Source organism: Erythranthe guttata, chromosome 3 (genome assembly GCF_056151865.1).
Source record: "Erythranthe guttata isolate IM_541 chromosome 3, IM_541, whole genome shotgun sequence".
NCBI lineage: Eukaryota > Viridiplantae > Streptophyta > Magnoliopsida > Lamiales > Phrymaceae > Erythranthe > Erythranthe guttata.
In genome coordinates this window covers 16,043,701-16,068,139 of record NC_142535.1, presented here as the reverse complement: position 1 = coordinate 16,068,139, position 24,439 = coordinate 16,043,701, and the positions used below count along the sequence as shown (strand labels likewise).

Below are 24,439 nucleotides of genomic sequence, written 5' to 3'. Positions count from 1 at the left end.
AGGTGAAACCCTATTCACCCCAGAATTGAATGTGCACACAGGGGAAGGGGTACCCCACTCACCCGTGGGCCCCGCACACAGCGGTTCCATTGTCCGCATTCCCTCACCTCACATGGTAAACAATCCCCAATCCTTCCCTGCGGTTCTCTCCAATTCCGTCACAAAATAAATCCCCCCCACCCGTAAAATCGCACCACCACGTCTTTGTTTCACTGCAGGGGATCGCAGAGAAAATCACGGGACTCTTCAAATATCTCCCTCCCTCCATTCCTCCCCCATTTCTCTCCCTCTTCTCTCCGTCTGAATAACTACCCACATTTTGCCCCCCCCACGAAAACACGCAGTTAGAGAGAGAGAGAGAGAGAAGAGAGAGAGAAAACAAAAAAAACGTCGGCAAACATGAGGGAGATCTTGCACATCCAGGGAGGGCAATGCGGGAACCAGATCGGGTCTAAATTTTGGGAGGTGATCTGCGACGAGCACGGCGTCGATTCCATCGGAAAGTACAAGGGCGACGGATCCGAGTCCGACACTCAGTTGGAGCGCATCAATGTGTACTTCAACGAGGCTTCCGGCGGGAGGTACGTGCCACGCGCGGTGCTCATGGATCTGGAGCCCGGGACTATGGATTCCATCAGATCTGGGCCGTACGGGCAGATCTTCCGGCCCGACAATTTCGTGTTCGGGCAGTCTGGCGCGGGGAATAATTGGGCGAAAGGTCATTACACCGAGGGCGCCGAGCTGATTGATGCTGTGCTCGACGTTGTCAGGAAGGAGGCCGAGAATTGTGATTGCTTACAAGGTTTTCTCCCAACTGTTTTGAATTTTAAATTCTTCGTTTTATTTGAATCCTTTTTTTTTTGCGCGTTTATAGTATGCTTTGTTTGATACTCACACTCCCGTATGTATTATGCCTGCGTGTTTGTTTATGCGCGTGTCATTTGATCTTAGAATTGAGTGATATATGTTTCTCCGTGTGGTTAATGTGTTGCATTTTCGTTCGCATACGCTTGTTTTTTGGATCCTTACTGCATTTTGTTGGGTGATAAGATAAATTGTGTGCATTTGCAATGTAAAATTTGTGATCCGTTATTTGGGAGTGTTATGCTTACAGATCAATGAACTGCATATTTTCATGTTCATAATTTTCAGGAAATTATTATTTGATTTAGCTTCATCGAGATCTAGTATTCGATTTCAGTTGAAACGTTGCTCATTTGTGTTGTGACTCAAATCAAGTGAAATGTAGTCTAATTTTTACAAACTTGATTGTATAATTTGCTTGTAATAATAGTTGATCTCTGCTTTGAAGTTCCTTGCTTAGCATTTTCGGCATTAGATATTACTTGCGTATCAGTATTCGGTGAAGATATTCATAATTGCCAATTAGAGTTTATGAATTTAAGATTATGCAAAATAGTTTTTAATGTAATGTGATACAGCTTGAGATCTAAGTTTCGGTCTAAGTTTCGGGTTTCGGGTTTTGGACGTGATAATCAGAAGCCGGAAAGCATATTTGCATGTTTTGTCTCCTTATGAAGTTTCCTTAGCCTGTACTGTAGTTTCAAATAATGGCAAATTTATAAAATAATGAAGCACTAATCATAGGTCCCTCTCATATTTGGACAATAATTATTCTGATTAATTTATTGCAACCCATTCCACCGACAGAAGACACTGTTTGCAATCTGACAATTATTAGGAATAGTATTTTCACTGTACTAATAATGGTGGTGAAACTGTTAGACCAACCTGATAAGCCTTTGGTTTATCTTATTTCTGATATATTTGGATTTTTATGGTCAACCTCAGCAATAATTTGAATATTATGTGGGACAGTGTGAGAGATTTATTTTCTGTTTCTAGCTTGGTAGTTGAATTACATGTTAGTTTTCATCAGTTACCAATAACATATGTCCGTAGTTTTTTTTTTCTTGGTTCTCATCACATAATTTCGATTTCGGATGATATGTTTTTATCTGATATGTGCACATTAATCCTGTAATTGCTAAATCTTGTTTGTGGTTTTTGTGGCGAGCAGGATTTCAGGTATGCCACTCACTTGGAGGCGGCACAGGTTCAGGCATGGGTACCCTCTTGATCTCAAAGATCAGGGAGGAATACCCTGACAGAATGATGCTCACCTTCTCCGTTTTCCCTTCACCAAAAGTCTCCGACACTGTCGTCGAACCCTACAACGCCACTCTCTCTGTCCATCAATTGGTCGAAAACGCAGACGAATGCATGGTCCTCGACAATGAAGCCCTCTACGACATCTGCTTCAGAACCTTGAAACTCAGCACTCCAAGCTGTAAGTAGTACACACTCAACCAATTCATATACACACACATTATGTGACCGACCGTTAAATAATTTTAATTTTAATAATATGCAGTTGGAGATTTGAACCATTTGATCTCCGCAACAATGAGCGGTGTAACATGCTGTTTGAGATTCCCCGGTCAGCTGAACTCCGATCTGAGGAAACTAGCAGTGAACTTAATTCCATTCCCACGTCTCCATTTCTTCATGGTGGGTTTTGCTCCACTCACCTCCCGTGGTTCACAGGGCTACATCTCCCTCACAGTGCCCGAGCTGACTCAGCAGATGTGGGACTCCAAGAACATGATGTGTGCCGCCGACCCCCGCCATGGCCGCTACCTCACCGCCTCCGCCATGTTCAGGGGCAAAATGAGCACAAAAGAAGTTGACGAACAGATGCTGAACGTGCAGAACAAGAACTCATCGTACTTCGTGGAGTGGATCCCAAACAATGTGAAGTCGAGCGTCTGCGACATTCCGCCAACAGGGCTGAAAATGTCGTCGACATTCGTGGGGAACTCGACATCGATACAGGAGATGTTTAGGAGGGTGAGCGAGCAGTTTACGGCTATGTTCAGGAGGAAGGCTTTCTTGCATTGGTACACAGGGGAAGGTATGGATGAGATGGAGTTCACAGAGGCGGAGAGTAATATGAACGATTTGGTGGCGGAGTATCAGCAGTATCAGGATGCTACCGCCGAGGAAGACGAGGAGTATGAAGAGGAAGGTGTTGAGGAGCAGTACGAGGGCTGATCAAATTAAAACAGGTTGTTATTTGTTATGTTTCTTTTTTTTTTTGCGTGTTGGTTTTTTCGAATACTATGTGTCATCAACTCATGTACTGTGCTGTGTTTTTTCATGTTTTTTTTTTTTTCTTTTTGGTGATGAACTTGCTGGTATTATTGCTCCCTCGTTTTTCTTTATTTGTTGTTAGTATGACTTTTGTGTATTTGGTTACTCCCTCTACAGATTATATTGTTTGTAACTGCTCTTTTTATTTTTTATTTTTTATTTTTTATATATATATATATATATATTTATTTATGAACTAAAAAAAATAGCGGACAACATGATTATTTTCCTTCATGTAGTTTTACTACTGCATATGTTTGGTGCTGGGATGTGTGTGACATGGAATATAATTTTGTTAATAAAATGTATATTACATACCGACAAAAGCAAGTGTGTTCGACCTAGAGAAGTCGTGTGTCACGTGACCCGATTAATAGCTAGAAAATCATTACTATTCTTCTCTTTGTTTATCTTGTTAGAATGAATTTTAAGTCCTATTTGCCCCCACATAGTTGTATGATTTTAAACATTTCTCATGATTTAGGGTTTGTCACATAAAAATGACAAAAGATAATTTCGACAAGAAATTAGAGAGCAGATTGCGTTTTGAAATAAACTACTTATATAGACTCATCCAAGTCAATAACAAAACATTCCATTATTCGATAACGAAACATTCCATAATTTGAACGAAATACAATTTTGACGAATTATATTTTCCTATCTCACCATATACGTGTATATATTTTACACACATTCACGTATATGGTAGTAATAATAACATAAATCTATTTAATCGCAAGTGACCGTGTGTCAATTACCCATTTCTATCTATAGAGATTTACATCTTAAAAGGATGCTAAATCAATATATATTCTCAATCTCAATAAATCCCCAAAATTAATAAAAAATCAACTCTACCTCATGTAACTACTGAAAAAACCACAAGCAAAAGAAAAATAGAATTAAATTAATAATTAATTAAAAATTATCTTGTTTCTGGCAATTTAATACCACAAACACTCCTCATATGCTTAATCTTCATAATCCCCCTTCTCCTCCTCCTAGCCTCTGCAAATCTCGCCCGTCTATCAGCAACACCCACACTCTCATCCAACGGCTGAGATTCATCCACCCCAAAAGCCACTTCCGCTGAGATGTTCAGATCAGGTATCCTAAACGGGCCCCCCAAATAGTCAAGCCCATTACGCCATGTGTTTAATTGGGCCGAATTTGGGCCGTTCGATTGTTCAAATTTCTCAGCCATCTGATCCGAAACGAACGGCTGAGAATTAGCCACGATTTTACTTTGACGATGATGATACTGTGTTGATGATTCAGTATCAAGATTCATTCTCTCTCTGTATATTACCAGTTTGGGGTTTTCTTCACTTGCGCAAGAATTTAGTGCCTGTTGATAGATTGGAAAAATAGACAAGGAAACCAAATTAATCCAGGATTCCTTACCATATCAATTATATTATTTAATTAATAATTAGTAATAGAAAATATATAAAAAAAAATAGAAAAAGATTAGCCAGCCCTATTGGGTAAAATATTGATAATATTAAGTGAAAATAAATAATATTCGTTACCTCTTGCTTCATTGCTTTCAATTCGGAGTTGTAGGCATTCAATTTCTTGTAATGCTTAGTCACATTCTTAATCTCCTGTAAAAAATAAATAAATAAATAAAGATTTAAGTCAGAATTTGATTAATTAATTTTTTGTTTAATCAAAGTGAAAATTTTCTGAAAAAAAGAAAAAAAAATTACCACTCTAAGCACATCCCTCTGCCGAGTTAGTTCTTCTATCATATTATCATACTCCTCTCTTGACTGCAAAAATCAATTGACAAAATTATATATATAAATTTCATTATATGTATATATATATATATATTTAATTAAATTAAATTAAAAGGAACAAAAATAAACACCCAGTTGCCATGAGGTGAGAGAAACAAACAAATTCGTTTTGGAAACAGTTTGAAAAATAATTCGGAATTTTTATTTTTGTTACCCTTGTTTTGGAGATTTTCTTCAGGGCGCGGCGCCTGGATTTTTCATCAGATTCGCCGGAGGAGAAGGAGAGTGGGGTCACCGGACTGGTGGTGGCGGCGGCGGCGGAGATATCCTCCTCCTCCGTTTTAGGTCGATGATTTTTCTCTCTAACTTGGACTAGTTCGGTCCTCCGAATCGACGGCGAGGGTGCACGGGAAGATGATGGGGGGTTTCGCATTCTAGATCTCCTCCTCTTCTTACCTCCCCATTTGGGGCCAGTCACAGATTCAAGCATTCCGAACATATATGGGAGATCGAGTAGGATTTGAGCGACCAAGAGTTCTTCCTCCGTCGCAGAACCGACCAGAGAGAGAGAGCTCTCTTCGCTTCCTCTTCTTCCTCTTGTGTTCTCTGCCATCGTCTCTCTCTCTCTCTCTCTCTCTCTCTCTTTCTCTCTCTCTCTCACACACACACTATCAATTCTGTCCTTGAGAAGAATTCTAATTTCGGCAGAGAGATGGTATTGGGGAATTTAGAGAGAGAAAGAGAGGAGGATTGAGAGAGAGGAGAGAGAGAGAGAGAAACTTGGAGGGGAGGGGTTTTATTTTTCTTAATAAAGGAAAATCTATGGAGAGAGAGAGAAGGGAGTTCCGGATGCCACGTGGCGTACAGGTAGAGATGGAGAGGGGGTTTATGGGAATATTTTTTAAATACATAATAAATTTATAATTACACTAAATTTTCAATTTTTTCGTTTTTTTTTTATCAATTGGAGTTATAATTAGGGTTTAATTTTGTCTTTTGGAACTAAAACGCCATACCAACTAATTATCCTACTGGCTGTATTTAGGAGTGTTCACTCAGTCGCCAAACCGATTGAACCATGAACATAAAATTCGGTTCCGTAATTTTTTTCTCCTGAATTTCACTATTCGATACGATCTACAGTATTGATGTCCGGTATACCATATCGTACCTATATATATATATATATATATATATATATATATATATATATATATATATATATATATATATATATATATATATATTCTTCTTTTATTTTAAATCCTTTATATAACAAAATATAAAATATTTTTAGTTTGATAAGTTTTTCCATTGTTCACAAATGAGTTTATATTGATAATCACTTTTTGTATTTATGGTCGATTGTTGAAATTTGAATGTCAACTTCAACAATTAATTAGTTTGATTATATATATATATATATTTTATATTGCACGTGTCTCATAATGTTTATATACATAGAATCGAATTAACATCTTATACGCTTAAAAAATATTTGTAATAGGAAACCAATAGGGAGATGAGGAACAAATAAAATCTAAAGAGGGTCTTTTAGTAATTTAGTCAATTGATTAAAATTCATTACATCACCAATTAAGAGGGATTAATTAAAAATAAAAATAGACCTAGAATTAAGAAACTCTCTGTTTCTTGGACTTAATAGCATCCAATACAAAGTCATCATCATCTTCTTCAGAAGAGCTATCTTTGCTCTTTCGTTTCTTCGAGGTAGTTTTGGTGTCTGAGGTCATTTTCGTCCTTTTCTTCTGCTCGGTAGAAATTGGAGTAGTCGAAGATTTCTTTTCAATGGTGGTCGTATTTCCAGCTTTCTTCTTCACAGTCACAACTTTTTTCATCGGCGAACTGAGCTTTTGCTGCTGGCCCTTTTTCTGTTTTCTCTCGAAAACTTTCTTTGCTTCGTCTTTCGGAAGCAAACCGGACTCCATCATCCTAAAAATTGCAATTTAAAAAAAAAAGAAAAAAAAATGGGACGAATTATTTGAGAAAAATACGAAGAAATGGACAGAAAATATCACCATAGGCATGCATAATAAAAATAATGCTCTGCTTTTTCTATTGACAAATTCAATCATTGCAAGTCGAACTACACCAAACATAACGAGTTTGTTTTTAAAGAAATAATCGGAAATTTTTAATATAAATGTTTCTAATTGGATTGAGCGAATGATCATAGTTGAACAAACAAAGGGTGCGCATTCATGATTTTTCGAAACTGTTTTAACGTCACTTCCATCACAGGCGAGTTCAAGATCTGTTAAGTATCATTATATTGAACTTTACTTCCTAATAAACGAAACCTGGCATTAGAAAAAGGATATTCATTCGTATTTCAACCAAAACCCTAATGATCAAGAATAAGAATACGGATGTAAGGAAAAACAAGAAAAAAAAAAGTACACTTCATGATAAAGGGTTATGTAATAAAACTCAACGAACGACAAAGATCCGAGAATAGCCAGATTACTATGCAACATTTTCGAATAGGGTTGCATAACCAGCTCAAGAAGGAGCAAATATACAAAAGATGATAATACGGTTGTATCGTAAGTAAGCTATATCATCTTTTTTTTTTTTTTAAGCAAAAGATCATCTAATGCCTCGTAAGACGAACACAGCCTACGGGATAAAACCAACAAAGTACTATTCTATTTGCAAAACTAACTAATTTTCGGTTTATTCGATTCAAGTATTCACATTACATACAAAAGATATAACCGCCTATCTTATAGTTAGCTAAAGAATGATCAACTAACATCGCGCAAAGCTCGATAAGTCCAAGAAACAAGTCAATTTCCTAAGCAAAAGTAACCATCCACATTGATTTTAGAGCTCTATTCAGAAACCAAAACATTAGCAAAAAAAAAAAAAAACCAAAAATCGTAAAACAAGGTGTACCATATCGCCGCCATCTCACTACCGGGCACTTGCTTGTGCAGTGTTTCGTAGAAAATCCTCAACGGGTCTCTCTGAAAAAAAACCAAATTCAATTTCACCCACATTTTCCTATGCATCAATTAACCATCACACATACATTCAAAACAACAAAAATAAAAAATAAAAAATAATAATAAGAAGATGAAAAACAGAGAGCTTACTTCTTCAGGAGGATCCTTCTTTTGACCTGGTAAATCAAACACTTTCTTCTCTCTCTTCTTAGCATCCTTTTTCTCAGCTGTTTTACCTCCTCTCTTCGTTTTTACCGCCTCTTCTTTCACCTTCTTTTTCTGCACCTACACACACAACCTAAAATTACTACCAAAGTAATTATTATTATTATTAAACAAAAAAAATAATAAATTAAAAAATAATAACCTTGGGTTCAGTTTTTACGGTGGATTTATTTGAGGAAGGTTCATCGAAATCTTCATCGGCTTCCTCTTTTTTGAGCTTGTTCGCTTCCTTCTTCACCTTCGGCTGCGATTTCGCGGCGGCATTGCTTTTGCTCGGCGATTTGTTTTTCCGGTTCGCAAAAGTGGAGGCGATGCTCCTATCGTCTTCGTCGTCGTCTTCAATTTCTTCTTTCTTCACTGGCTTCGACGAATCTTCTCCGGCCATTTCTGTGAGCGCGGAATTAATCGAATTTTCAGATGATTTTTTCTGAAAATTCAAATAAAATTGAAGTGGAAAAATTTGGGAGTAGGAAAGGGTTTTTTCTGTGTTGTTTTGAGCTCTGTTCAAATGAAGCTCTTCATTTGCGGGCTTTTATTAATGGGCTTTATAAGCGGGCTTTTATAGATTCAATTGAAACGGGCCTTCTGGCAAATGATTATGAATAGAACAAATACCGGACCATCGGATAATTATGTATATATATACACACACGCTCGTTTGGTTACTTATATCGGATTAGTTTCGATTGAATTAATTTTATCTTGACTAATTAATTATTTAGATAATTGGATTATACTTTGTATTAATGGCTCGTTTGGTTACCCATATCCGATTAGATTGTATTAATTATCTACTGACTAATTAATTATTTATTTAGTGAGACGTTCAGTTCATTGGATTCGATCTTGTATTAAAATATGTTAAGTTCTGGTGCAATATCTGATTTGTCTATAAAACATTTTATTGAATAAAATTTACATGTAGTTGTCTTAGTCACCCGTAATCTCATGGGATGAGTGCTAATAATTTAATGAAATAGTAGCGGACTTTAATTTTTGTTGCAGGTTTGAAAAAATATGAATCTTGTCTCCGGAACGTGATACTAACCCCTTCCTTTAAGTCAGTATAATATAGCGGTAATCGAACAAACCCATAGAGTATAATGTATATTATATACAGTAAGAAAATAATATTTGTCATTTTATTTAAAAAAAAAGTTTTTACATTTTTATTCAAATCTAAAAGCACCCAAAATAATTAAAAATTACTTACCTTGATTTCGATAACTTTATTCTTGTATAGGCGAACTTTTCTAAAGACATTGTCATAATTTCCTAAACTATACTATTATTACTATTATTACAATTTTAACTTGGGTAAATAGCGCTTAACCCCTCTTAATTTGAGCTTTTTGCACATGATCTTTTTGTACTTTTCAATATAAGCACTTGAACCCCTGTAGTTTGAACTTTGTGCACATGACCTCATTATAGTTTTAATATAAACACATAACCCCTATGGTATCCCATTTGGTAAATAATCATGCTCATTAGAAATATATTTTTTTTTGAAAGTACAAGAGTGTTTTGTACTTATATTAAAATACAAGGGCGTCATGTCCTATATTGAAAGTACAGGGGGTTATGTGCACAAAATTCAAACTACAGGGGAGTTAAGTGCTATATATTTACCCTTTCAAATTTGAACACATATTATGAAAAAAATTATATTCCATATCCAAAAATATATGGACTTTATTTTGGGAAGAGCATACGTTGCATGATCAAAGCCGTAGATAGATTTAGTGTATGAATATATTCTTTTTTTCCTTTTACATAAAACCTTCCTAAATAAAAATAAAATAAAATAAAATAAATAGTAATAAAGAAAACTAATCCTTTTTCGTATCAATATATTATTCTCTCCGAAAGTATGCGTAAAACCAATTTGGAACGTCGGATTAAAAACATAATCAAACCAAGAACTTATGCTAAAGCAATATTACACCACCAACCGTATATTATTATCATCTTTTTTTTTTTTTAATTATTATTTTTTTTTTATTTGCAAGACTATATTATCATCATCTTCAAAATTATTTCCAAATTACAGAAAAAAAAAATAATTAGCAAAAAAAAAAATAAAAAAAAAATGGGTGGTGTTACGAGGTGGAAAGACGAAACCCTAGGCTCGATATCCGCGGCGCCGCCGCTGCCGTTGGTGGTGTTTTTCGGTATTTTAATTATGCTGATGTTTTTGGCGGCTTATTCAGAGTTCAAGGAGAAGGTGGAGAGAAGCAGGATGGAGTTCAGATTTGCGCTCATGCTGCTGCCGGTGGCGGCGATTCTGGTGGTCAATATGATGCTCCTCCGCCGCAGGTTGTGGAGCTACATCGTCGGAGCGCGGCGGCCGGTGTACGGAGCGGCGGCGGATGAGGGAAGTTCGCCTTGGGGGTTGATGCTTGTCTTGGCTTTGCTTCTTGTCATGGTTTATTATCAGAAATCATTTCAGTCTGCTTGGTTTAGACTTTAATAAATACATCTAGTATTTTTTTTTTGGATTTTTTTTTTGTATGTATATTTGATGGTGCATTTTATATTAACAAATACAAATGTGTAATACAAGGCAAATTACGGTCACCCTTCTGCGGTGATGTCAAATTACAAAAATATCCCTCTTGTTTGAGTAATTACAAATATTCTTCAATTATGTATTATTTCACGCATGTCTACTCTTACGGTGTCATATTTATTTATTGAATGAAAGATTTTTTCGTTAGAAGATACATAGCTGAAAGGTAGTTGTAATTATATAAATAAGTTAGAGTTTTTTTCTCGTAATTTACCCATATATATATATATATATATATATATATATATATACTCGTGTAAATGGATATTGGGTTCAACAAACATAAACAAGAGCCAAGATTGAATAATTAAAAGCTCTTGAATCTCAAGCCCAAATATTTTTTATTTTTTATTTTAGGGCTAATTACAGATTACCCCCTGAAGTATAACCCTTGTAACAGATACCCCTAATGTACCATTTGTAACAGATACCCCCCTCCATATATATCCATCAAAAACCGTTAAACATCTAACGGTGTTAATATAATGTGTGCAAGTACCATATTATCCTTGTTGAGGTGGCTGAAAAACCCTAAATAACGAAAGACTAAAACAAAAACCGAGGGAAAGACTAGGCAAATTACTAATTTCTCTCCATTCTCTCCCAAAAAAAAACCCTAACCTTCCTCTAAAATCCGATCTCTGTAATATCAGTGTTGTTGAAGGAAATCTACGAAACGACAATGGCCATCGAGTAATCGTAGCCAATCTCTGATAGAGTAATACACAGGTTAGTGTTTGATGTGCCATTCCATGATTTTTAATTTGAACAAAAAAATGATTTTCATTGAAACAGTTCATTTTTTTTTTATGATAATAGATTTTTTATTTTGGTATTTGTGGCTTTGTTTTTCTATTTTATTTGGAAAACATCCATACAAAATTATTGGGGAATTTTATTTACTTAAAAATATTGGTGGGTTAATTTGGATTGTACAGAGAAGAATCTTCTGAGTTCTTTTGAGTTAAATTCTTAACTATTTGGACTGTTAAGTTGCTATTTTATTAATTATTGAGAAAATGACTATTTTATTTTTAGTGCTTAGAAAGTAGAACAATGCTTAGAATTTTTTTTCATTAACGAGACCTTGCATTCTCTATTTGTTTTGGATTTTCTCTTATTTGATTCCCATTGTTTTTTTTATTTGAAATTATAGGAAATATAGAGGATAATTTGTTCAGACTGAGAGTTAATCATGGTAGAAAGCTGATAAGAGAACCAACAAGAGCTTCTTATTTGGGAGGGACTATATCAGTGATGAGTGATCTAGATCCAGATAGAATGTCATATTTTGAGATAATAAATATTGTCAGGGATTTGGGGCATTCTTTTACAGGTACTGATTTGGTATTTGTTACCTCTCAAATCAATGAGCGATGGGCTTCAAATGATCGATAATGATCAGAGTGTATTGGCGATGTTTAAGTGCTATAGTAAGCTACATTTGTATGAAATTGTAATATATGTGGAAGAGATTGATATTAATGTGCCATTGCTACAATACATGGAACATACACAACAAGAAGAGGCAATCTTTTGTCCCATAACATCATATACATATCCAATGGCTGAGACTGATGATCTTATTGTGGATGAGAGTGATGATGAGACTGATCCCACTTATTTGGCCGACAGTGAGAGTAGTGATGATGATGTTGTAGTATCTGATTTTAACTATTTTGCTGAAGATGACAGACTTAGTGATACATGTGATCCAGTGGAAGATGACCAAGAGAACGAAGTAAATGCAGAGCTTGAAACAACGGGTGCAAAAGAGATAGAAATTTTTAATGGTGGGTATGAGAGTGACGTTCAAAGTGACCCGAAGATCTTGACCAGTCCCCAAGATTCCGATGATGACAACTTGACGCTGAAATTTCCTCAATTTGATGAGAAAAGAGACACGGCGAATCCAACTCCCAAAGTTAGACTTCTGTTTGTGAATGTTAAAGTATTTAGAAAATCCATCAGAGAGTATGCCATTAGGTCTGGTTTTGAGCTGATTTTTTTAAAGAATGAGAGGCACCGAGTCACAGCAAAATGTAAGGAGGAAGGTTGTGCATGGAGGATTCATGCAAGCCTATATGGAACATCAACAGCTTTCCAAATTAAATCACTCAGGGGTGAACCTCATATTTGTCCCAAAAAATTCAGAAATACAAAAGTAGATTCCAATTATATGGCAAATAAATATCTGCAGAATTTTGTTGATGATCCTAGCATGACATTAAATGCATTCAAGAAGATGGTAAAAAGAGATGTCAAGATTTTTTCCTCGAGGATGCAGTTGTACAGAGCAAAAGCGAAGGCCTTGGAAAAGATTCAAGGTAATGTGAACCATCAATATTTTAAAATCATAAAATATGCCAACAAAGTACTTGAAACTAACCCTGGCTCTACAACAATTGTTAAAGTTGAATGCCCTCCAATATACAGAGCAATTACATTTCAAAGATTTTTTGTTATGTTTGTTGCACAAATAGGCTTAGATGCATGCTTCCTTAAGGGTTCATATGGAGGGCAGTTGATGGCAACCATTGGAAGGGATGGGAATAATCAAATGTTCCCATTAGCTATTGCAGTTGTTGAAGCAGAGTGCAAACAGAGTTGGAGTTGGTTTCTACAAGCTCTGATTAGTGGATTGAGTATTGAAGAGAAGAGATTGACATTTATCTCAGACAGAAAGAAGGGTTTAGTTGAGACTTTCAAGCAGCTAATGCCAACAATTGAGCATAGGTACTGTGTAAGACATTTATATGCCAACTTTAAGCTGAAATTCTCTGATATTGCATTAAAAGACTTGATGTGGGCTGCTGCTAGATCTTACTAAGAGGAATAATTTACAAAGAATATGAATGCTATAAGGCTGAAATCACCAGAAGCATATATGTGGCTGAAAAATATTCCCTCATAAACATGGTGCAAACACAAAATGTCACCGTTTTCAAAGTGTGACATGCTGAGCAACAACTTATGTGAGTCTTTTAATAATTACATCAAAGAGGCCAGGGATCAGCCTATTTTAACTATGCTTGAGTCACTTAGAAGGCAGTTCATGAGTAGAATTCAAGAAAAAATAGATTGGATTGGAAAGTACAAAGGCAGATTATGCCCCAGAATACAACAGAAGTTGGACATCTACAAGATGAAATGAGTAGAAGAGTTTGAGGCAGTTAAAGTAGGTGCTGGGGTTTGGGAGATTATTCAAGGATTTAGCTCATTTATCGTTGATCTTGTGCAACACAAATGCTCTTGCAGAGAATGGGATTTAACTGGAATACCTTGTGCCCATGCAACATGTGCCATGATCACAGATCATAAGCAACCAGAAGATTATGTCCACTTTTGTTACTCAGTTTCAAGCTTGCTTATGGCTCTGTCATTTATCCAGTGGGAGACCATAATTTATGGGATATAAGTGACATAAAATGCATTCAACCTCCTCCATATAAAAGACAACCTGGAAGGCCTAAAAAGGCTAGAAGAAAGGGACTTGATGAAATCAACAATGGAGGTAGAGTATGCAAGAGAGGGAGTGTGATGTCTTGCTCTAACTGTGGAGATGACACACATAATAAAAGATATTGTAAGAAACCCCCAATAGAGAGGCCAACATCAAAATCTGCACCAGTAAGCTATAAATTATTTTATTATTTAGTTTATTGTATTTTCTATCTTATTTTGGTTATTACAATCAATAAATTGATTACCATTTTCGCAGACTCCTAGTATTGCACCTAGAGATCTTAACGAAAGCATAAATCTTAGAGGCAGAGGAAGAGAAAGGAGTCGAGGCACTACAAATGTGGTATGAGTTAAACATTTTACAATTAATTTTAGGTAGCATTACTTTCACAATATTCTTAGTTTTTCTTCATTTATCGTAGAATTCTAATATTACACCTAGGGATCCCCACGAATGCACATATTTTAGAGGCAGGGGAAGATGAAGGAGCATAAACACTACCAATTGGGTTGGATGAGTTCAAATATTTTACTATTAATTTTAATTAGCATTAATTTTACAATATTCTCAACTTTTTGTCAATTGTTGTAGACCTTTAATGATGCAAATAGGGGAAGAAGGAAGGGCATAACTTTGGGAAGAGGCAGAGGCAATGGTCCATTGTGTGGAATAGGCCTTTGGAATGGGATTGGAATATCAAACACACATATCTTTGTACCCTTGTCAAATATACCAACTGCACCTAAAAGCACATCTGCAGCCCTAAGTGAACCTGGCATCAACAACAATGGACCTCCACCAAAGAAAATGGTAAGAACACTAGCCTATTTTACAAAACAATTATAGCTTTGATTATATTTTGATAGTACTAATGTATATCTTTATATATAGAAAAGTAGGTTTGGTGATATATTTGTCTCCGGTCAATCTTCTAGCAACAAATTCGTGGTAACAAGAGCTGAAGAGCTTGAGTTTGCTAACTCGGGACACGACTAATCTATGAGCATGAGTAAGAGTTTTTGATATATTATGTAAGCACAAGTTAAAAGCTCATATATTTTTTGGCACATACAGTAGAAAATATAGTTTTTGATATGTATGCATTATACAACTTGAGACAAGTACAAGTACTTACAAGTACTGTGACTTGTCATTATTAGTTGCATACATCAAGTTACATATAAATACAGTAACTATTACAATTACAAAGACCTTTATAACTTTCTCAGTTTTTTTGTATTTGAGTAACTGAGTATGTGCATGTAGTTTGAGCAATTTGTTTGAACTTGGCAAATTTTATTTTTGATTCTTGAGCCTTAGCCTCTAGACCTTGAATGATCATCTTCATCTCCTCATTTTTTGTTGTGAAATTGAGTACAGCTTCATCAAGTTTCCTGATTTTTTTATTCTTTTGGTCTAGAAATTCAAGCATTGATTGGCCAATTTGAATTCCCTTCTCACAGATTTCAGGCTCTAACCAATGCAAAAATTTGCATCCATTTGTACTCTACAATAAATTAAGTAGATGCAATTAGAGAAGTCAAGTTAGTTTGTAGGCGTACTTAGAAAAATTTTGGTACTTACATCCCAATTTTCACAACCGGCAAACTTACGACCGCGGTTTTTTGACGTCCAAGCTGTGCGAATTTGTGCGGGTCTCACGCACCTACAGTTTATACCTGCAAAATTAGATATGTAATAGTTAGAGCGACATGAATCACGTGAGAAACGAGATTTTGCCGAGTTAGAACCCCCCGACATCGTGTAAAAAAAATCTTAAAATAAATACAGTGTAATAAATAAATTATTGTGAAAATTTAGTGTATTTTGTGTGAAAAAATATGTGCAAATACATCTGAAATTTGATGTCAAATTGTGAGTGAAATGTGCTGAAAATTGGATAAATGGAACGGCTAAAACAAATACCGTCTTTTTCTCACTTCAATACCACCAATAGAAAAATGAAAAAAAATAAATAGGTAATGACGTTAATACCCTTAATAAAATCAATGCCACACAAATTTTGTGTGTGATATTGATTTTCATTAAGGGTAATATTGTCATTACCTATTTATTATCTATTAATTTTTTATTTTTATGTTGTTGGTATTGAAGTAAGAAAAAACCGGTATTTGTTTTAGCCGCTCCCTTGGATAAAATGTGTGTAATAAGCTTGTTCATATATATAGAAAATGAAGGGGTATTTTCGTCCACAGTCCCAACGGCTATATTATTGAGCAGTTATGCACCTCCACGTCAGCATTTTCAAACGGTAATATCACAGTTGGTGGATGGAGGGGGGTATCTGTTACAAATAGTACATTAGGGGGCATCTGTTACAAGAGGTATACTTCAGGGGTAATCTGTAATTAGCCCTTTATTTTATAATATACGAAAATATCTTCCAAAATCATTTGTAGTTTCATAAATTATTTCCTACCTTGTATTCCTATTTTATACATAGAAGAATTTATAAATTGACGACGTTTGACTTGGCAATAAAATTCCTACAAAATACTTTGAATATTCTCAATAGCCAAAAAAATTGTGACAAATCTTTCATATTTATCTTATGCGGAAAATTCAATCAACGGAAATTAAATGAAAATTTTCATACTGTCATCAAATTTTCACACTTTTGTGTTACACAAATTATATTAAAAAAAAATAAAACTTGGCCTTATAATATGAACTTACAATACACGCACCAAACATACTGCTCAAACTATTACTTCTCAGAACTTCATCAATACAATATTACATTTAGAGCATTAAATATTTATTCCGCAAACTTAATTAAAAATCAATCTGTTTTCACCCGATTTTCTTTTACAAGTTCAAATTCACCCAACTCAAACATATTTCGTAATTCAAATCCTAATATAAATTTAATTTTCTTTACCAATAATCAAGCTAGAATTTCTTCAAGACTTTTGCATGACTTAACTTGAGCTTCAACTTTGACTTTTTGTAGGATCTCCTCTTGCAACTTGTTTTCCTTTGCCATTTTCTTGAGCTTAGAGAGCTCAAGGTCCGTGGTCATCTTTTTCTTGTACATCTCGGCAAACGTGATTGGCTCGTTGACCACCGATTTTTCCCCTTCCTCGATTTTCAACGGGTAAAGTATTGCATCCGGAGCCGGATTCTGGAAAGTCGCTATTGATAATCGACTGTAGTTTGAGTTCACCACTGCTTGATGATCCGCATTTTTGAACCTCCCATTGCTTAGATACTATATAAACGAGATTAAGAAAAAAAAAATCATATTGCAAAGTTCTATATAAACGAGATTAAGAAAAAAAAAATCATATTGCAAAGTTCTAGGTATTACAATTTTTAAAATTTATTAATATTTTTCAATTGCATCCTTAATTTAACAATAATTATATTATATTTTTATAATATTTATTAATGATAAAATCATTTATAGTTAACTACTATTTATTCAACAAAAAAAATGAACTTACATGACCACAATCACCAAGATTAACCACAAAAGCCCCTTCGACGGGTTGAACCGTGATCCACGTCTTGCCACCGTCACGGGTCGCCTGCAACCCACCCACCTGATCCTGGAGCAACAACGTAATCAAACCCGGATCCGTGTGGCGCTTGAGCCCCAACGTGAGATTCGGTTGCGGGCATTTTGGGTAGAAGTTGACCACCACTTTCTGATCCATTTCCACACATGCTTTAGAAAGCGCATCTTTTTCAAGACCCATTCCTTCAGATAAAATCTCTAGTAACTTGCAGCCTAGTTCCATCAACTGCTCGCTGTAAGCCTCTGTCACGGCTCGCCAATCCTCTGGCTTGTCGGGCCATCTCGAGTAATCTCGGGCCTTAATTGGGTACGAAAAATATGTCACAATTTCGCGCCAGTCTTTTACTACTTCGCCCTTCATCATGGAACATAATTAAAAGAAATGCAATTTATTTGTAACGTAGAACATAATGAAAAGAATATGTAGGGATACGATTAACCTAAATCCTCGTAAATCTACTATTTATGTTGTTTTACTTAAAATTTACAAGATTTAATTAATTATATTATGCTATTTTAAGTAAATATCCCAATTTTTTTACGCTTGTCCCCAAATCCCCGCCCGTAAATCTTTTCTGTCACATTAAAATTCTCGCCCCGACCAAAATTCTTAGTTCCGCCCCAATCTAGGATAGATAATATCTGCAACCAGGGGCGGAACCACGTGGGGCCTAGGGAGGCGCCCACCCCTGTTGAAAAAAAAATCACCTATATTCTATTACTTTTTTAATTGCATTTTGGTACTTATCTATTAATTTATAGACTTTGCCTCCACTTAAAATTCAAAATTTGTACACTTTTAGCCCATAAAAATTATTTTTTTCCTACTCTTTATTTACCCCATATTTTGGCCCTCCAACTAAAAGCCCCTGGTCCGCACCTGTCTGCAACGTCTTGCAAAAAATAATAATGACGAAATAAATTATAATAAATAAAAAAACTACCTGAAGATGGCTGGAAACGATGAAACCACCTTTCTTTCCTCCGGACATATCGAACCGAAGCTTCTCTTCAGCAGGCAAATCGAAGAACTCACGAGCCGAACGAGTCATATCTTTGACCAGTTCCGTGTCAACCCCATGATCGACCACCTGGAAAATACCCCACTCCTCACATGCCGCCACTATTTTCCGGCAAGTCTCCGCCCTCTCGCCGCCACACTCCCCGATTCCGGCGAGCGATATCACCGGAATATCGTCGCTGAATTCGTTGTAGGCCACCTTTGGCCTCTCATCTTCATCTCTGATGAATTTTTTGTTGACGTATTTTTCTTCTGCTAGTGAAGTTAAAGATTTCTTACATATTATTAGTGGAGCCATTTTTTTTTAAATTAATTTGGTGGGATTAATTAAAGATGTTTCTTTTTTTCTTTTTTTTTTTCTTTTTTGCGATTTTCAAGAATTAAAGGATGGGGGTTATATATATATATATAATATATATACATATATTATATATACACAATGGTAATAGATGCATGTTATAAACATCGTATCTAACGTTCTTTCGCACTTAACTTTCAACATATATAGTAATCTTGTTAACCTCCCCATTTAAGGAAAATAAAAAACTTGGGTTACTTTAATTTTGAGCCTGAATTAATAATATATATATTAATGTCTATGTATAGTAAAATTTCGATAATTTAATACTCGATTAATTAAAAAAAATGTTTGAAATACTATTTAAAGTCGATAAAAGTCTCGATCCGACAAAGGCCTATGAAAAATTTAAGGTTTGCGACAACTAATTTAATTTTGGACCCAAAAACATGTTCATAATACTATTCTAGATCAACTACAACCTTAACTAATATCTCAACTAACAAGTGATAAATGGAACGTGATTTTCAATATACAGCGATTTCGCTGTTCAAAAATTTTTGATTTTGGAATAATATTTCATTTTAAAATTTACGATTTTCTTTATTCATTTTAAATTTTGGATCGAATTAGAATGTATAAGAGATTTCAATTTTCGATAATTTCGATCGCATTTTTAGTCTCCAAAAATTCCAATTTTTTTATTTTATTTTATTTATAGTATCAATTTTAGGAGTATAAGTGAATATATAAAATGGAATTTATGAATTATGTTGATTTCGATCCGGATTGCCATGCATGCATACATGGTAACTATTATATTATAAGACAATTTTACAAGCTACTAATTTACAAGTTATTATATAAGATTGTAGGTTTAACCCAATGTGACATATACAGTTGGCTGCGGATTACTTCATTAAAAAAAATATATTTAATAATTTTCTTAAATGATTAATATGTCTCCGTATTTTTCGCGCTATTTTTTATATTATATTTTATTTATTTATCACTTTACAATTTCAATACATCTTCTTTACTGATTTTTTTTTCAATTTTGTCTGTAGCAGTTTAAATATATATTGCCTGAAAATGATTGCAATGTACGACTGAGATTGTTACCATAAATGAAATTGACGTTCCGGGTGGGTGGCATGCTTGCTATTCTTAACCTCCACCACCCAACTTTTTTTCCTTTTTTTGACATCTACCTTTCTTCCATTTTCTTGCACGTGTGACTTTCACTATAATTATGTTTATTAATTATACAATTTAGAATATATTTTTCTCGAAATATTTTATCGAGTACATTTAAACCTCTATAAAGTAATAAAGTCGAGACTAGAGAAATTCTATTAATTTAGCAAAATATCAAAGTAATAATTTACCACATTCTCACCGAGTATAATGCTTGTCGAGGTTCTACTGTATAATATTTATAAGATCGAGATGTTAATATCCGATCTCGTACACGAAAAAACAGATTTCGTAACAAAGTGTTCCAGCAACTTCGTCGAATCCAAATCCCATATCGCAAATCGAAAAAAAATCAACCGAGGCTGTATTAAATCCAAAAATTGCAAACTGTTACAACAATTTTGAACATCTAACCACTAAATATATCCAATGAAAATTGAATTATTCCAACACAAGAGCACAACTGTGCAAGAAATTTACACAAACAAATTACACACGAATACCCGACGCCTAGTAAATGAATTAAATTATACACGCAAATTAAATGTGTGCTAGTATTAGAAGTTACGAATAAAATAACCAAGTTAAATAATTAGCGCACGCAAATTATCGGTGGATCAGAAGCAAAAGAATGTACACACAGAAGTGGGAGTGTTTCAAACTATTTGTAGAGACGAAGTAGACTTCAATTTAGGTACTTTGAAGGAGGAGGTGAATAGTTTCGGAGTATCATCATCAACTAATTTTCTCTTCGAACTTGAACTACTGCTTTCCTGCAAAAAATCGAACTCTATATAAATTATAAATTCATGCATGATGTGAAAAACAAGAGGAGTTGTTAAGTGGGAGAGAGACCGACCTTTCTCATGAATTGCTTCTTAGGAGCTTGTCCTCCAGTCGACTTATGCGCACTTCTTTTCGTACGACACATCTGCAGAAGATTCTACAGAAAATCAAACTGCTGCTTAACCGATGAATAATATTCCTAAATCACGTTGACTTATAACAAAAACAATGCAGAAGATTCTACAGAATCACAAAAGAAAATGGTTAACCTTTTCTTTGTTTTTTTCGCACTAAACTATATAGAAAATATTGGAATCATACATGTATAAGTTTATATTTTATAACGTAGACAGACGGCTCGAGTAGAAAATATTAGCTTGTGAGTTATAAACTGCCAAAATTATCAACTAATGGACGATAATTGTCAACTAGATTGGCCAAATTATTCGCATACGTAGTGCAAAAGACGAGGGTTTCAGTATTCAAACATTACCTAATTGTCAACTAGATTGGCCATGCACATAAATCACCATATAAACACATAACTGGGATCTGAGGAACTAAAAGCCAGCAAATTCAGATGATCAACAACATACTCTCGATTAATCAGACAAGAAAATGATTGAGAGAGAGTCCACACAATTACAGGCTAAACCAAACTCTCGATTAATTACAAGAACAAAATACTGTTCATCGGGTTTGAGATTCTATGTCATCATATATAGTCAATATTATTGCATGCTAAATTCATATGCCATGAACAAAAAAAATCAAGTAATGAATAGTTGAGCACAAATCGAACCGTCACCTTTTCAATGTTATGTGAAGGGTCTGATTCTTTCTTCACTGTAACAACCCTTCGATTAGCAGTACTATTCGTTCCTCCTCCGATTTTGTTCGCCTCTGTTCTGCAAGATCGCAGTAAGGGTGTTGACGATTTCAAGAGCTCGATTTCCTTCGAAAGTCTGATTATTTCCTCGCTCTTTTGAACCGACTCGTTTTCCACCTTGGTTAAGCCAGTTCTCAACTTTTCATTCGAGATTTGCAATTCCTCTGCTCTGTTAACGAGTGCAGTTACCCTTTCGTTTGCGTGTTGAACTTCATCGCGTTTCTTCTTTAATTGTTCGGCGAAATCGTTCTCCATAATTTTCAACTGGTTCCAGACAAAGCTCTTCTCTGCTAAGAGAGCAGTGACCTCAGATTTTTTCTCCGATTTACATTTCTCGAGTTCACTTCTCAGCTTCCTCACCTCATCTTGAAGTGCCTTGTTCTTCGAGCCATCCCTTTTATTACTCACATCATCTGATACATCCTGAAATTATAATAACAATAATAATAATAATCATTAATAATTAATCATAAAGAAAGCAGAATATCAATAGGGAATCCATTAAACATGTAAAAGACGAGAGAGCATACTTTAGGGTCCGGACATTTCTGCGCGAGACACTGAAACCATTCAATAACATCGTCGGTTTGCTCTACATTAAAAAAAACAAAACAACGATATAACGATAAGAAGACGAGAAAAAAAAGAATTAACCAATGCAATATAATGTTTAAAAGAGAGTAATGCTAAGTAGTTCCACTGTATCATCTACGCCACTCTACTCGATAATATATGCACAGATACAGATAATGAATTAAAACTTCCTATTATAATAACAACAAATTAATACTAACTCTTTTTTGGGTTAAAAAATTAGGGCAAAAAAAAGAACTAACCATATCTATGCTTGTAAATCAAAGCATCCCTCTCCTTCAAACCCAACATAAGTTCCGTTTTCGCAGACTCGACTTTCTTCTCCATCTTCATCTGCATCGAAAAATTCACAAAATCAGCCCCAATTGTCAAAACCCTAATTCAAAATTCCACTTAAAAAAAGATTAAACAAACGCACAAACGAGTGGAAACAAAAAAAGAGGAAATCTTTACCATATAAATAACTCCGTTCAAGGATTTGACTCTATCTTCAAGGAACTGCCGATCATTCTGAAGATTCTGCGACAATTTCACTAACGCGTTGAACACTTTATCCCATTTCTTTTCGCGATCGGAGGCTTTGTTTGGAGATTTGCGTTTCCCCATCCAGAGATTTTAGGATATAGATAGAATGAACTTGCAGATAAATTGAGTAATTAATTAGCAAAAGATGATAGTGCAGTACGAATTTTGGGGGTTTTCACAGAGAAGATGGAGAAACAGTAGAGAGAGAGTAGAGAGCGGAAGAGAGAGAAAGTATATCCAACGGTCGAAATTTTAATTTATAAGTGGGCTCCCCTCTTTGCACCAGGAATTGATTTTCTTCTCTACTTTTTGGGCTTTTATACCAATGGTCCGGTCGTATTGACAAATTGGGAGAATTATACTTTTTGCCCTCATGTTTGATATAATTCCACTTTTGGTCCCCTTTTCTTCCAATGTAAACAAATTTCACCTCAAATGTTTAACTTTAAACACATTGGTCCCATTTAGCGGAAAACACTATTACGTGGCCAAAATTGAAATTTAAAATTGTTTCGAGGCTGGAAAACAATTAAAAATTTAAAGTACTATCTATAATTATTTTTTTCAATAATATTTAGTATAATAAAAATAAATTTAATAATTATAAATAGTATTTTAAACTTTTTAATTGTTTTTCAACCCAAAACAATTTTAATTTTGGCCCGAAATAGTGTTTTCAGTTAGATGTGAACCGACACGTGATGGAGGGAACCAAATGTGTTTAAAGTAAACCTTGGAGGATGAAATTTATTCACTTTGAAACAAGGAGACCAAATTAGAATCGGGCCAAACATGAACGACAAATAGTGTAATTCTCCCTTCAAATATAAATCATTTAGCAAATCGGTGTTCTTCAGACGATGGCGGCAGAATGATGACTGTCCCTTCAAATAGTGTATTTTGTCTTGTCGAATGTTTATCCAGGGAAAGTTTACAGAGATATCGTTGGGAATGTTTTTTACGTGGCTCCAGAAGTATTGAAAATAAATTATGGCAATGAAAGAGATGTTTGGAGCGCTGGAGTTATAATCTACATTCTTCTATCAGGAAGAAAACGAGCTCCAATATCTAGCGTACCTATTCGTTTTCTTCACGGTTATCTATGTACACACCGTGTTTTTAGGTTACTTAGCCTACTTCCACAACATGAGAGCCGTAATACTTCCCGCTTTCGCAAAATGGCTCGTTGAAACAGTGTTTATCGTTGTTTGCGTGCGGCTAGCTCTCATGGAGGATTTATGGGGGATGGTCTTCGGCTTTGCTATGTGTTTTCATTTGATCCCGTTGATTAATCTTTTTGGGTCGTTCGATTTAGCTTTCTCGATTGCGTGTTGGCTCTACTAGTTGACGCATAGCTACGTTTGTGTCAAGATCCGAGATATGTTGCACAAAGAATTTTTTTGTTGATTTTGTTCTTGTAATGCTAATGGACCG

General features: G+C 35.0%; 7 protein-coding genes across 8 annotated transcripts; 3 read left to right on the top strand and 4 right to left on the bottom strand.

Moving 5' to 3' along the window:
• Positions 1 to 31: 31 nt before the first annotated feature.
• On the top strand, positions 32 to 3,307 carry TUB5 (tubulin beta-5 chain). The gene is made up of 3 exons (XM_012980273.2): positions 32 to 802; positions 2,042 to 2,311; positions 2,396 to 3,307. Exons 1-3 carry the CDS (start codon positions 400 to 402, stop codon positions 3,073 to 3,075), a joined length of 1,353 nt encoding a protein of 450 aa, XP_012835727.1. The 5' UTR covers positions 32 to 399; the 3' UTR covers positions 3,076 to 3,307.
• Positions 3,308 to 3,886: 579 nt separating this feature from the next.
• Positions 3,887 to 5,704, bottom strand: LOC105956373 (hypothetical protein). The gene is made up of 4 exons (XM_012980223.2): positions 5,137 to 5,704; positions 4,890 to 4,952; positions 4,710 to 4,784; positions 3,887 to 4,525 (listed from the first exon to the last, which is right to left on the bottom strand). Exons 1-4 carry the CDS (start codon positions 5,533 to 5,535, stop codon positions 4,103 to 4,105), a joined length of 960 nt encoding a protein of 319 aa, XP_012835677.2. The 5' UTR covers positions 5,536 to 5,704; the 3' UTR covers positions 3,887 to 4,102.
• A 752-nt stretch (positions 5,705 to 6,456) lies between these two features.
• Positions 6,457 to 8,737, bottom strand: LOC105956425 (nucleolin). Of its 2 annotated transcripts, none has more exons than XM_012980275.2 (4): positions 8,259 to 8,737; positions 8,042 to 8,176; positions 7,842 to 7,912; positions 6,457 to 6,875 (listed from the first exon to the last, which is right to left on the bottom strand). In XM_012980275.2, the coding sequence occupies exons 1-4, from the start codon at positions 8,499 to 8,501 to the stop codon at positions 6,557 to 6,559; spliced, it is 768 nt and encodes a 255-aa protein (XP_012835729.2). In that variant the 5' UTR covers positions 8,502 to 8,737; the 3' UTR covers positions 6,457 to 6,556. The 2 variants fall into 2 exon arrangements, with proteins under 2 accessions (XP_012835729.2, XP_088671820.1); XM_088815694.1 differs by having other exon boundaries at positions 8,042 to 8,170; positions 8,259 to 8,629.
• Positions 8,738 to 10,118: 1,381 nt separating this feature from the next.
• On the top strand, positions 10,119 to 10,726 carry LOC105956374 (hypothetical protein). The gene has a single exon (XM_012980224.2). It carries the CDS (start codon positions 10,209 to 10,211, stop codon positions 10,587 to 10,589), a length of 381 nt encoding a protein of 126 aa, XP_012835678.2. The 5' UTR covers positions 10,119 to 10,208; the 3' UTR covers positions 10,590 to 10,726.
• A 1,526-nt stretch (positions 10,727 to 12,252) lies between these two features.
• Positions 12,253 to 13,518, top strand: LOC148771930 (uncharacterized). The gene has a single exon (XM_088815287.1). The coding sequence runs from the start codon at positions 12,253 to 12,255 to the stop codon at positions 13,516 to 13,518; it is 1,266 nt and encodes a 421-aa protein (XP_088671413.1).
• A 3,233-nt stretch (positions 13,519 to 16,751) lies between these two features.
• On the bottom strand, positions 16,752 to 19,120 carry LOC105956424 (flavanone 3-dioxygenase). Its single transcript, XM_012980274.2, has 3 exons — positions 18,640 to 19,120; positions 17,622 to 18,050; positions 16,752 to 17,386 (listed from the first exon to the last, which is right to left on the bottom strand). Exons 1-3 carry the CDS (start codon positions 19,012 to 19,014, stop codon positions 17,063 to 17,065), a joined length of 1,128 nt encoding a protein of 375 aa, XP_012835728.2. The 5' UTR covers positions 19,015 to 19,120; the 3' UTR covers positions 16,752 to 17,062.
• Positions 19,121 to 20,552: 1,432 nt separating this feature from the next.
• LOC105956391 (cytomatrix protein-like protein) lies at positions 20,553 to 23,316 on the bottom strand. The gene is made up of 6 exons (XM_012980239.2): positions 22,934 to 23,316; positions 22,723 to 22,813; positions 22,417 to 22,478; positions 21,806 to 22,309; positions 21,071 to 21,142; positions 20,553 to 20,984 (listed from the first exon to the last, which is right to left on the bottom strand). Exons 1-6 carry the CDS (start codon positions 23,084 to 23,086, stop codon positions 20,868 to 20,870), a joined length of 999 nt encoding a protein of 332 aa, XP_012835693.2. The 5' UTR covers positions 23,087 to 23,316; the 3' UTR covers positions 20,553 to 20,867.
• Positions 23,317 to 24,439: the final 1,123 nt, after the last annotated feature.

Excerpts from the sequence above, each read along its gene's own strand:
- TUB5 (XM_012980273.2), top strand. The coding sequence starts at position 400 with ATGAGGGAGATCTTGCACATCCAGGGAGGGCAATGCGGGAACCAGATC. Across the intron at positions 803-2,041 it reads GAATTGTGATTGCTTACAAG|GATTTCAGGTATGCCACTCA; the intron begins GTTTTCTCCCAA and ends TGTGGCGAGCAG. Across the intron at positions 2,312-2,395 it reads GAAACTCAGCACTCCAAGCT|TTGGAGATTTGAACCATTTG; the intron begins GTAAGTAGTACA and ends AATAATATGCAG.
- LOC105956391 (XM_012980239.2), bottom strand. The coding sequence starts at position 23,086 with ATGGGGAAACGCAAATCTCCAAACAAAGCCTCCGATCGCGAAAAGAAA. Across the intron at positions 22,814-22,933 it reads TGAACGGAGTTATTTATATG|ATGAAGATGGAGAAGAAAGT; the intron begins GTAAAGATTTCC and ends TTTTCGATGCAG. Across the intron at positions 22,310-22,416 it reads AGAAATGTCCGGACCCTAAA|GATGTATCAGATGATGTGAG; the intron begins GTATGCTCTCTC and ends TTATAATTTCAG.
- LOC105956425 (XM_012980275.2), bottom strand. The coding sequence starts at position 8,501 with ATGGCCGGAGAAGATTCGTCGAAGCCAGTGAAGAAAGAAGAAATTGAA. Across the intron at positions 8,177-8,258 it reads CCGTAAAAACTGAACCCAAG|GTGCAGAAAAAGAAGGTGAA; the intron begins GTTATTATTTTT and ends TTGTGTGTGTAG. Across the intron at positions 6,876-7,841 it reads AGTGAGATGGCGGCGATATG|GATGATGGAGTCCGGTTTGC; the intron begins GTACACCTTGTT and ends TGCAATTTTTAG.
- LOC105956374 (XM_012980224.2), top strand. The coding sequence starts at position 10,209 with ATGGGTGGTGTTACGAGGTGGAAAGACGAAACCCTAGGCTCGATATCC.
- LOC105956373 (XM_012980223.2), bottom strand. The coding sequence starts at position 5,535 with ATGGCAGAGAACACAAGAGGAAGAAGAGGAAGCGAAGAGAGCTCTCTC. Across the intron at positions 4,953-5,136 it reads AGAAAATCTCCAAAACAAGG|TCAAGAGAGGAGTATGATAA; the intron begins GTAACAAAAATA and ends TGATTTTTGCAG. Across the intron at positions 4,526-4,709 it reads TGAAAGCAATGAAGCAAGAG|GCACTAAATTCTTGCGCAAG; the intron begins GTAACGAATATT and ends ATCTATCAACAG.
- LOC105956424 (XM_012980274.2), bottom strand. The coding sequence starts at position 19,014 with ATGGCTCCACTAATAATATGTAAGAAATCTTTAACTTCACTAGCAGAA. Across the intron at positions 18,051-18,639 it reads TCGTTTCCAGCCATCTTCAG|GGCGAAGTAGTAAAAGACTG; the intron begins GTAGTTTTTTTA and ends TCCATGATGAAG. Across the intron at positions 17,387-17,621 it reads ATCTTGGTGATTGTGGTCAT|TATCTAAGCAATGGGAGGTT; the intron begins GTAAGTTCATTT and ends TCGTTTATATAG.
- LOC148771930 (XM_088815287.1), top strand. The coding sequence starts at position 12,253 with ATGGCTGAGACTGATGATCTTATTGTGGATGAGAGTGATGATGAGACT.